The sequence below is a fragment of the Marmota flaviventris genome, chromosome 4, assembly GCF_047511675.1.
Source record: "Marmota flaviventris isolate mMarFla1 chromosome 4, mMarFla1.hap1, whole genome shotgun sequence".
Lineage (NCBI taxonomy): Eukaryota > Metazoa > Chordata > Mammalia > Rodentia > Sciuridae > Marmota > Marmota flaviventris.
In genome coordinates, this window is record NC_092501.1 from 155,393,948 (window position 1) to 155,406,701 (window position 12,754).

At 40.8% G+C, this 12,754-nt stretch overlaps 1 protein-coding gene across 12 annotated transcripts in view; it reads right to left on the minus strand.

Annotated features, from left to right (window-relative positions):
• Positions 1-8,196: 8,196 nt before the first annotated feature.
• Dock9 (dedicator of cytokinesis 9) overlaps positions 8,197-12,754 on the minus strand; it is a 288,524-nt gene continuing 283,966 nt past the window's right edge. For all 12 annotated transcript variants that reach the window (XM_071611603.1, XM_071611604.1, XM_027938806.3 and 9 more), the window contains 3 exons: positions 11,711-11,811; positions 11,453-11,591; positions 8,197-9,452 (listed from right to left, as the gene is read on the minus strand). In XM_071611603.1, coding sequence (XP_071467704.1) covers positions 9,330-9,452; positions 11,453-11,591; positions 11,711-11,811 — 363 coding nt within the window. In that variant the 3' untranslated portion in view covers positions 8,197-9,329. The remainder of the gene's footprint in view (positions 9,453-11,452; positions 11,592-11,710; positions 11,812-12,754) is intronic.

Here is a 12,754-nt window from a genome sequence, read left to right on the forward strand (position 1 = left end):
AATATCTTATTTTTTAATTGTAGTTGGACACAATACCTTTATTTTATTTATTTTCATGTGATGGTGAGGATCAAACCCAGGACCTCACACATGCGAGGCGAGTGCTCTACCACTGAGCCCCAGCCCCAGCCCCACAATGGCTATTTTTATAAAGAGAGGAGAAAAAAAAAAGTTGACGGGTTTGCCTAGAACATGAGATTGTCTCTGGGAAGGGATGACAGTGAAAAATTGATCTAGTCTCAGCTAAATAAGGCTGAGAAGTCTGGCACACCTAGGAATGTTAGGAAATTTAAACGTAGAACCTGGGTGTATTTTTTTCCTATTTGGGATGTGCACATTGAAATAAAATTATCATTTTAAATATTGTATAATGTTTTACTTTAAAACAGTACAGTATCTTATAATCTTCAGTTGCCTACTGCCTGATGTCAAAGTGTTCCACTTTTTTTCTCGGCTGCCAGGATGGTCAGAACGAAATTTTAATTTACAACCATCTCCTTGATCCTTTCATTAACTCCAATTATTTTATAGACGATTTTATTTAATATGTCTTTATCACAAACCTCCCATGGTCTTTTGGTGGACTAGATGAAAGCATAATAATAAATTACCTCATTTGAGAAGAAAAACTGTGAAGTCAAGAAGTACAGGGACTTTGCTCACAGATGTCAAAGGCAATGTGTGGAGATGGTGATGCCCAACCTTTCAGACTCCGTAGCCCATCTGGAAGGTGGAAAGTAGTTTACTATGCAACATGGAACATGGTTGGTCCTCACCCCGAGGAAACACACTATTAAGAACCAGTCCAACAAGCCTCCAGAGACAATGGTAGCAATTATTATTTCCCAATCTTGGATTCACAGCAAGGGTTAGTTCCTCCAAAGACTTGTCCTCTTCCCTTTCCTGACACAGTGACATTTCTGTTCTAACATTTTGTCCCCTTGAGGGTCCTAAGTTGCCTGCATGTCTCTGGGGAAACTGTGGCTGATGGCCCTCCATGCTGGGAATTTTGCCACATTAGTTTGCTCAGGCTACATTGCAAGGTATCACAGATGGTGGTTTAACAAAAATATATCGTCTCATGATCTGGAGGCCAGAAGTCCAAGATAAGTGTATTGGTAGGGTTGGTTCCTTAGGGGCCATGAGGGAAGGATTTGCTCTAGGTTGCTCTTTTTAGCTCATCAATCACTGTTTTCTCTCTGTCTTACATGGTCTGCCCTCTGTGTTCTACTCTCCTTTTTTTTATAAGGACATTAGTCTCACTGGACTGGGGCCACTCTAATAATCTCAGGTGAATCAGCTCAGTAAAGACTATCTCAAAATACACTCATATCCTGAAGTATTAGGGGTTCATATTTCAACATATGAATTTTGGGGGAATACAGATTATTCCAAGAGATGGAATAATGTTGCCTCCACATTACTATGCAGCCCTCAGCAACCTAGGCTGAGGCTAGAGAACACCCTTCCCTCTTGATCCAGCAGCTGAGTGGGTCCCCAGGTCAGTCAAATCCCAATGTAACCCCAGCTCCCACATTTACTATGTGACCTTTGGCAATTTCCTCCTTTTCTCTGGATTTGTTTTTTTCTTATGGAACCACTTCCTATCTGACAGGATTGTTTCAAAGACTAAGAGTAAAAATGACAGCAAAGTGGCAGTCCCTGGGAGAAACACAATAAGAAGCCATGACATGTTTACACAAATCCATCAGCTTACATAGAGGATGACCCCAAGCCTGCTCCCCTCTCAGTTGACAGGTCAGCCATACCTAGAACAAAGGTTTGCCCAGGACTGTCTTGGGCCTGCTGAGTGACACACTAGCATACACTGAGCATCTTTCAGAGCTCAGCTCAGTGTCTCATTCCTCAACTTTTCTTGGCTTGGTTCCAGGCATTGATTTCAGGGGCAATGCTGCCCTAATTTCTAAGGCCTAGCAAGTCAGTGTCATTTCTTCATCTGGGGCTTCCTTTACAAGGTTTCTGTAGATAAATCCCAGGTGCCAACCACCAACACACCTACAGATGCCACCACCCCCATCTCAACCAGAGGGACCACATTCCAGACAAATGTTAGCTGACTTTGACTTCAAGGAACTGTTGTAACCATTGTTCTTACTTCTTCCAAACAAGAAGAAGGCATGCTTCTCAGCCTTGATGATCCCATGGATTATTGGGTCCCCATGGGGAAGGAGGTGAGTGGCTTTCTCACTGACTCACAGAGGGATATGCAGAGAGAAAAATAAATTTGCTTATGTCATGTGTGGGACAAGGAAGGTGTCAGTTCAAGGCTTTCATGTTGAGATGCTTGTTCAGTGTTTGTGCAACATGACAAGGTCAGACTCTCACCAGACACCAGGCTGCTCAGTGACAAAGTGCCTTGCATCAAAAGCACAGGCTTGGCCCAGTTGGTGGGAGATCCTCTCCCTCTTTAGTCACTGCGTCGGGGCCAGGGAAGTAAGCAGATGACTCCAAGGTAGAGGAGAGCCCACTATCTCTGCTGTGGATTCTGGACCAGCATGGCAGAGCCTTCTCCATGCAGAACATGGGAGATTACATCTGATGTGGTCTGGAGGGGCATTTCTGTGAGACACTGGTTCTGTGATAGCTGCAGAGAAACCAGGGTGTCTCATCAATAAATGTGGGCAAATACCTCTTAGCAGAGACCTTTCTTGGGAGGCTCAGGGCTCAGAAGACGGCATCCCAAAACATCCTGTTATGGACTTCAAACTGAGCACACCTGCAGAGTAGTGGCTTTCTCTGAGGTTCTTTAATCTGCCTAAAGGCCAGATCTGCCACAGGGGAACAGAACTTCCATCTTCCCACGGGCTTACCGGGAGCCAGTCAATAGTACTCAACTCACTGCAGCCTGGAGACCACTAGGTGCTGGGGACCATCATTATCCCCATTTTACAGATGAGGAGACAGGGGTACAGGAAAAAAAATAGTCTAAAGTCAAATAGCTAGGAAGGGTAGAGTGAATTAAGAGTCCAACTTTGGTGGCTTTATGTCCTCATTTCTCACTTTGCTCAAGACCAAATAATAGTGTCAAACCTCTACCAGGGGGATCCTGTAGATTGTAAATGCAAAGTGAATTGTATTTGGAGCATTTGTCAGAAAACATTCAAACATCACCACTAATCCAATAAGGAGGTGAAGTTTTAAAGTAGACCAGATAATTAGCTTTGCTTTTGCCTCCATGTTGTTTCTTGGAGAACAGCTTGGTGATGTTGGTCAAGTTTGATGTATGCATTCCCTTTGACCCAGTAGTTCCATCCCCAAGAGCATATCCCTTGGGGATAAAGAGACACATGCAAAAATGAAGATATAATTTGCACGTTCTTTCTCTAACCCAAAGCACATATCACTTCACTAAAGTCCTAAACTGCCTCCACTTTGACAAGTTCTATGGCCAGGCTCGGGCCTCATTTTAGTCTCATTGGACTGAGCTGATCTTGTCCTCCTTGAGCTGTTTTATTCACAGGGCTTCCATGACAGCACTCTCTCTTGATCCGTCTATACCACTGGATTCTCTTTCTTGATCTTTGTTGGTTTCTCCTCATCTGTGTGTCCTCTTTATTCTGGAGGGTGCTAAGTTTCAGTCCTTGGACCTCTTCTCTGTCCACTCACCCTGGAAGCTGGATAAGCCTCCACAACTTTAACTGTCATCTAAATAGTACTGTCTCCTCCAGCCCAGACCTTCCCCTGGATCCAACGGTATCTCTGAAAGTACCATTTACAGAACCCTCTCAACACTGCCATATCCAGAGGGGAGCTGCTCAGTTGCTGCTTCACTGTCTTCTGAATTTCACCCCCTGTCCCTTTAGGGGCTGAGGCCCAAATTTTTTTAGTGGGTTTACTGGGATGTAACTCCATCAGAAGTTGAAAGGTATCTATATATTGCTATTGACAATAGTTACCATGTTATATAATAGATGTTGTCTTTAAATTCTTGACATGACCCCAGGTGACCTTGCCAACTCCGTAATGTGTGATTTGAAAAGATGCTCCACTCACTGGTGACATTTTCTGCCCTAAATATGAAATCAGCCATTCTCCAAGGGGCTCTGGTTCCTTTTGGGGGGAATGGTATGTAGAGGCCACACTTTGGGCACTAGGGGTGCTTATTGGCTATGGGGCTGGTCACTATTTTTAGGCTGTGAACCTAGTTAGGAAGCTGTGTGTGTTTAAGATAAACTATATCATGAGTTCAAAGTGATATCTCCATATCAAATTCAGAACTAAATGGTTTTAATTTAATCCCTTTGTTCTTATAGATCCATCTCTTTTTTTCTCCTGTCTCAAAAACTTGGTTCCCAATTTACTTTCTTCAGTAAAAAACACACAACAGTTTCAGAATAACAATGCAATTTCACAAAACAGTACAATGTTTCCTCAAACAAAATAATACTAGCAATAGTTTTAGTTTATCAATTATTTATTTATTGTCACCCCTTTTATCCTTAGAGTACATGCCACTAAGAAGTTCCTGTATTTCAAAGTTGTTTGAAATAATTCCATTCTGTATTTATGTCACCAAATTGATATATGACTAGGGGTTCATTTATTTCATTGTGCTTTCGATTTTTAGGAATCAAAACTTTTATTTATTTATTTATTTTTGCATTACAATTCTACTTTATATACAGTTCCGAAAAATCGTGCTGTGAATGGATAATTATGAATGTAATGCATTCCACTAATGTCATGTATGTAAGAAATAAATAAAAATTCATCTTAATAATTATGTAATTATTAAATTAATAATTAAGTTGTCCCATGGGTCATTGGTTCTAGGAACCCCACCCCCAAATACCAAAATCTGTGAATCCTTCAATACCTTACATAAAATGGTATAGTGTTTACACAAACACCCTATGACCAAAATACCTCACAAGAACAACTTAGAGCAGCAAAGTGTTTTTTGTTTTTTTTTTTGGAGATGGACACAATACGTTTATTTATTTATTTTTTTATGTGGTGCCAGGGATAGAACCCAGTGCCTTACACATACTAGGCAAGTATTCTACCACTGAGCCACAACCCTGACCCTCAAAGATTGGTTTTGGCTCACAGTTTCAGAGGTTTCAATCCATGGTTGGCTGGCTCCATTGCTTTGGGCTGTGGGGAGGCAGAACATGATGGTAATGGTCGTGGTGGAGGAAAGCTGCTCAGCTCCTGGCAGCTGGGAAGCAGAGAGTCTGCGAGTGAGCAAGGGGCCAGGGACAAGATAAACCCTTCCAGGGCACACCCCCAGTGACCCACCTCCTCTAAATAAGTCCCCTCTCCTATAGTCTCCTGTACCTCTCATTGTCTATTCAGTCAAGATTAACTAACCCTTTGACAGGGTTAGTGCCCTCATAATCCAAACATTTCCTGAAATCCCACCTCTGAACATTGCTGCTTTGGAGACCAAGCCTTCAAATGAGACTTCAGGGACATTCCAGACCCAAACCATAACATTTACACCATTTTCTTTTTTTTCTTATTTATTTATTTTTTAGTTTTCGGCGGACACAACATCTTTGTTTGTATGTGGTGTTGAGGATTGAACCCGGGCCGCACGCATGCTAGGCAAGCGCGCTACTGGTTGAGCCACATCCCCAACCCCCATTTACACCATTTTCAATCAGAAGCTGGTTGAATCTACTGGAGTAGAAATCCTGGATATGGAAGGTTGACTGTATTCACATGCTTCTAAAGCCAAATTATAAAACAAATTAAATTGGATGTTTACCTTATAACCTTGTCCCCTATATATAATTTCCCCTCTAAATTTTAATGATGATGATTTTTTTTTTGCCTATAGTTAACCACACAGTATTGTGCACTTAAAAATTTAAGAGGGTAGAGCTCATGTTAAGCATTCCTACCCTGAAAAAAAAAAAAAAAAGGACACAAGGAAACTACTGGAGGTGATGGGTGTGTTTTATCATGTTTATTACCTTGAGCATAGGCTACCACGGGTGTGTGCTTATGTCTGAACTCATCAAATTGTATACATTAAATGGCTGGTAGTTTTTAATAAGAATTATATATCAATAAAGCTGTTAGAGACTTTTTAACATTACGAGTATCACTCTATAGTAGTATAAAGAGATATTCTTAATTCTTTTTTATAGCTTATATAGTACTGCATGTGTGGTTGTACTGAAGTTTATATAAATAACCTCCTGATGGAAATCAAGTTTTTAATGGACTTTCTACACTGAAGAACTCTGTTGTAAGATTAAACAATTCTCTGATTGTTTTTTTCTATCCATAAGTTACCTTTCAATTTTTCATATCTACTCTGAGCAGATGCCTGTCATGGCAGAGACTGGCTCTATCCATGTTAATACTCTGACAAGGCACTAACTAGGGTTTGAACTCCACAGTTACCTCAAAACAGTGTTCGAAAGGGTAAATATGAAGAAAGTGTTTAATGGGGACAGAGTTTCTGTTTCTGATGACAAATTTGTGGGAATGGATGGTGGTGACGGCTGCACATAATGCACATGTAGCCAGTGACATTGAGCTGTGGGCTTACAGTGGTTCCGAAAAATTGAAAGGTAACTTATGGATGAGAAAAAAACAACCATAGGAAATTGTTTCATCATATAACAGAGTTCTTCAGTGTAGAAACTCCATTAAAAATTGATTCCATCAGGAGACCATTTATATAAACTATCATACATGGTAGAGTGCTATGTAGCTATAAAAATATTCAAGAATATAAGTCTTTATATTACTAAAGAGTGATATTCAGAATACAAATTTGGTAATATTTATAAAAATTGTAAATTTCATGTACATTCTTTCAATTACAAAAATAATAGGTAGAATATATGTGAAAAACTCCAAAATGTACTGATAGCCATATTATTTTTTCTAAGAAACTGCCATATTAATGTGTAACTTCACGTGGAAACTAAAATTCTGTGCATGAACTGAGGTTTTTGATTGGTAAATGTGTCTCAGAGCAGGGTGACAGCGGGTGCCCCACCCCTCTGCACTCTCCTCTCTGCATGGCAGCAGCAGAGGAAGGCTGGCACTCCCCAGGCACATACACAGGCCTCACCTTCCCTTCAGCTCTGCTGGGGCTTCCATGTTCACCATCGAGATGGTCCTTTTCTCCACCTTCCAGACCTCATCTTATCTACCATGGACTCTTTCTAGACTGCCATTTAGCTTACTACAAGAAGACTTGAATTTTATGGCTCCTAAATAAGGTGTTTATGACTAGGAAATTCAGTTCAGTGACAGACTCTTAAACCCACTCCTGACAGTGTTTGAGTCAAGGTTTATCACACTGGGCTGGGATGTCAAGGACTCAGCATAAACCTACACTGAGACTTTTCTGAATGAACTAATGAATGGGCTGTGGACTCTGGTCAGGGGCCATGACCCTTTACCATCTCTTCTTCAAGACCTCTTCCCTGACCACTGATAAATGGAGACTGTTTCAGATGCCACTAGATCCTACGTTATCAGGTGCTCAGGAAGTACACAGCACCACAGGCTATCTTTCCTCAACTGGTTATATAGAAAGAGTCTTCTTAATCCTTTGGTAGAAAAATGACCATTTCATTCCTTGTGGAAAGTTTCCTTTCCATCACTGGAACTATAGGAGACTAAATAATAATGAATTGATTTGTCTACTGGGGCCACTGGGCACTCCAGAGGCAGGAGCAGCACCTGCAATCTGAGCCAGTGATGACCCGGTGCAGGGGGATGATGGGGGGCCTAGTGTGCAGTATGTACATGTAGTTGCTATGAATCATTGGGATAAACAACCACCTCATTCCAGAGCATTTGCCTCAAAAGCAAGTAAGGGAGAGGGTAAGATGGAAGCCTTGCTACAGGTGAAGAGGCAAGGCCACAGTAAAAGGTGTCCATGGGTACTTGAGAGTAACTGGTCCAATTTGGAGCCAGATGATGGGTCAACAAAGCATTTACCCAAGTCCTCTGAACCTGCTTCTTGGAATCTGAATCATGGAAACCTCCACAAAAGCAGAGAAAGTGGTGTTTTGATTTTCCATTCACCCAGATTCAGCACCAACAATTACCATCATTTTGTCAATCTTGTTTTATCTACCCATCCTCTAGTAATTTTCCTTAAATATATTAAAGAAAATTTCAGATACCACGTTATTTCACACCCTGAAATATTTCAATATCCTGCTCCCCTTAGGACTGTCAAACAATAAATACCCAGTGTTCATTATTGGAAAATCAGCAATGTTATTTTTAATACAGATGTGGTACAGAATGTGTAATTACAGCAGGGCAGTGATCCAGTTAAATAAAACTAAAAACCTTTATTTTACCAAATATAAAATTACTAAATTAATGTCTTAAAAGAAAATATAACATGGTGAAAACTTTAAATTATACCCCCATTCACCACAGAATTTATGATTTACCAATCACATATTCCACCATTTTGGCAAAAGGATGACATTTTTAATAGTTTATAAACCTAATATAGCAAAGACTGTGTACATCTCCATATTGCACTTTTTTATATACAATAATAAAACAGTAAAGTCAAATGTATTGCATATACTAAGAACAGCACAACTTTGTCACAATTAAACTTAATGCAGAAGCAGATGTATTAAAAATGTAGAAATGTAACACATATATGTACAGAATGCCGAGGCTGTATTAACAAACTGTATGTACATAGTGGTATGCTGTACTAGTTTTACTTTTTAGCATAGTTATGTTTGTTAGTACAGGCCTTTGGTTCTAAACTGTTTGACTAACTTTAAGCTCACATAGTTTCTTAAGCATTCACATGTTTTAAATGCAAGGAATAGTATAAAAGCACTAAATCTCCTTGTTCACTGGTACAAAAATGACAATGGTCAGTTTCCTTAGGTCATCAAAACTAGTCACAAAAATAGTTCTTGTATTCAACCTGAATGTGCCACAGGAAAAAATAGTATCTTCAAGATTTTCCAGCTCAGCCTAGAGACGTAAGGCCCCTGCCTCAGTTTCAGTGCTGCTGCCCCTGCCATCCACATTTCAGAACACTGTTTTTCTTTAGGACATTTATTTTAATACTACTCTGTACGGAAGAATAAAATTCAACTCCAGCTTAAGAGTGTCCACCACACATCTCTGTTAAGACAAAAGGAAAATTCTAAATATTGCCAGTGAAATTTAAAAAAATATGTGCACCCTTTTCCCACTCTTTAGAAAATCTGCTATGAAATACCATTCCCTTTCTCTACTGTTCCCCATGGCTTCTCCCTGTGCTCGGTCTTCCCAGTGATTAGCTTTGGAAATCATCCTGAGTTTGCAAATGACAAAGCAAGTCCCCATATGTGGTCCATGAGCCGAAGTCACACAACTGAGGACGAGCTGGTCAACCCGTGAACCATTGTGCTTGTTGGAGTTCCGCTGATGGCGTTGAAGATGTGAAGGGAATTCGGCAAAACGCTTGTCTTCTCCTCCAGGGGGCAAATCTCAAGGCACAGAAACGACACAATCAAAAGTTGATCCCCGAACATTTCTCAAAACTGCATTTCAGACCAACATGCAGAACTTGCCACCCTACAGTCACTCCACTACTGTTAGTGGCTTTGGCAGTTTGCAGAGAGACTGACTGATCATATCTAGTAAGTGGTCATTTTCAGATCAAGATTTTAAAGAGAAAGACAAGAGCAACATGTTTTATTGTTTTTACCAGTGAGTAAATGAAGAGCACTCTAGACTCATCATATCTTAAGATGACTTGAGGTCTAGCTTACAACTTGATTGGGACATGACCTAACCTTGTTCCTTGACAGAGCCTTTTGAAATGAATTTCGAACCATTTATGCTTCTCTCCTATCTCCTTAAGGTCTTACGGATTTCCCTCTTCGGTAAGAGAGTGGCTGCCCTCTGACCTGAACATGCATCTTTTCACAGCCTTTGTCTCCAGGAAGGAAGCTGGGTGTAGGCCTCTAGCCAGGCGGGGACTCAATAACAGGCCCTCAGAGAGGCTCCTCTTGAGGCAACTGAAGCGACTGCTCCAGTCCACAACCCATTTGCTTAAGTGTTCCAAGGGTTTAATCTTCACAGTTGTTGACACAACGGGAAGTTCAAGGTACAGTGGAGAGCAATATCACTGCAACTAACGTCCATATGATCTTGGAGTTTAACAGTCTCAGCCTATAATTTCTTCCTATTTCCATCTTTTCTAGTGCTGAACGCTGGCACCCACTGATTGAGCTCTGCATTTTGTGGGAATCTAGAGGTTCCATGAAAAGTTTTCTCCATAAACAGGTTCCCATTAGACCTTCTCCTTCTATTTAATTATTTACACATCATTTACTTATTTCATTTTTTTTTTCTTTTTTTGGTGCTGGGGATCTAACCCACAGCCTCGAGCATGCTGGGTAAGACTTCTACCACTGAGCTCCATCCCCTTGCATTTTTTCCACTTTTTAAGTGCCCAGATGAGGGCGGCTTTCCTTTGCACATGCACTCTACAATGTCTGCAGCTGCTCAAACTCAGCAATAATCTTATGTGAGTCAGGTTAAGTGAGTTAGTTTATCAGAAAAAAAAATTTAAAAGTGACATTACCATCCCATCTGAGGTGTTAGCATGGAGGAGAAAAAAAGCAAGTGAGTTAAAGTTCAAATACTGAAATTAGTTTTCTACTAATTGCAGAAAGAGACACTGTTTGAGCATATCTAGTAAGTGGGAAACCATCATGTAATAGGATAACTGACTCAAAGGGCCCTGGCTTCTATTCTGCAAGACCCACAGACAATAAAGTAGGGAACAGACAAAACCACCTATGGGGCTCAAGAAGCTAACACTAAGTATAAAGACTAGGACAGTGGCACGTATGAATGTGGATGCTGCTCTCTGATGTTTGCTTAGTACTTGGATCAGATGTCTCCTCTGATGACCACTGGGACCACAAAAATAATTCATATAGGAAGGAGACAGAGGAATACAATCAGGAACGAGGCCCATGATGATAAGGAACATACGGGAAGTACCTATGAAGAACCCTCTGGGACACCAGGTCAGTGGTCAATGGACAAAAAATGGAATCACTATGTATTTTTAAGCGATGTAAGTAATTTAGTGCAACAGATAATTCCTTAAACCAGGCTGGTAAGTCCTGTTCTTTCAAAAGATTGAGTGTGTAAAGATAGTTGTAAGGACAGCATGGATGTGAGTTCTCAAGGCTAGATTACTGTGGGGAGAGGCAAACTTCATGAAATGTGGCATCTCTAAAAACAAGAAGGAGGTAGGTGCTGCTCTCCCTGGTGGTTAGGTAGTAACAGATGGGCAATCTGTTAGCTGTTTCCTAAGTAACCTAGGACCACAGGAGCAGGAGTGTGGTAGGTTACATTTTTCTTCAGATACTAAAACTCTGGGAAGATACTGGAAGGCTTAGCTCTTCACAGGATGCATCTGAGATCTCGTGAATACACATTCCCTAAATGAGAGCTCTGAGCCACTTACCTGCTCATGCATGATTTCAGAAAGCTCCTTTGCCATTTCCCTGTAGTTGGCCTTCATTTCTTCCTGATACTCTAACTGGTCTTCTTTAATCAGACGTTCATTTACTGCTAAGGCTTGGCCGCAAGCTTCCACAAATTGCCTGAAACGGGCAGAGAGGGAGGCAAAGCCATGTAGGGGACATAGGGTGGCAACTCTTTCTTCAGTGAGCACAGAAATGATCAATCCTCGAGAAGAAAAAGACATTTTTAGTATGCTTACCTGAAAACTTCCTTCAGCAACTTCACTTTATTGTCAGGGTATCGTTTTGTGTTTGTGTCATCTAAGAAGGCTCGTGCATATGCTAGTGGACCAGCATTGACCTAGAAAATAAGCAGAGAATTTAACTTATGTTAGGGGAAAAAAATTTACTATAACCACCTATTTAGCTTCAGGGGGCATGTGATAAAAAAAAAGAGAGTTTGAGTGAGTTAATCATGATCCCTGCCCTTTAGGAAGTTATAACCCAAAAGGAAACCAAGAATAAAGTATACTTTCACATGTCACTTGCTTCATTACCTGGGCCATCCCTGGGCACTTGTGATGAAGATTCTTTATGTAAGAAGGAACCAATGCTTGAAATTTAAGGACTTGGTCAAGTCTGAACATCCAACTAGCAAAACACCAGTGCCAAGGCTTCCAATGCAGGCCAGGGATTTTTAAAAATATTTTTAGTTGTAGATGGACAAAATACTTAATTTTATTCATTTATTTTTATGTGGTGATGAGAATTAATTCCAGTGCCTCACACATGCTAGGCAAGTGTTCTACCACTGAGCCATAGCCCCAGCCCCAGGCTAAGGATTTTTACCACCAAGGCTTGAGCCCTCAGAACTACCTACATTGTACTAAAGGCAATTGGGCGAATTCAGGTAAAAATGAAAAAAAACATACTTTAGTTATAAGCTAATTTTTAAAAATCACCTATTCACTTTGCTGAACTGTATAGGCAGCCATTGGCAAAAGATTTGCTGTTCTCAGATGCAGTAACCACTTGAGGTGTGCTGCAAAGGCCACAAGAGTGTCCAGCAACATGGCAAGTGAGTCAGAACTCTGCATCTCTCTTCCAATTAGCTAAGAAGAGCTCTCTGAAGTTGGTAAGTCAGGAAATACAGAAATAAGGAGAAAAAGAAGGCTGGGCAACCTGGGATGGGAAGAATGTTCTAGTACCTCAGAGCTTGGGAAGGAACTGGGCCACGTGATCAATGCATAATTTTTCCAGGAAGGTTTGGCGATTGGAAAAGTGGGAGGTAGGGAGAGCTGTCT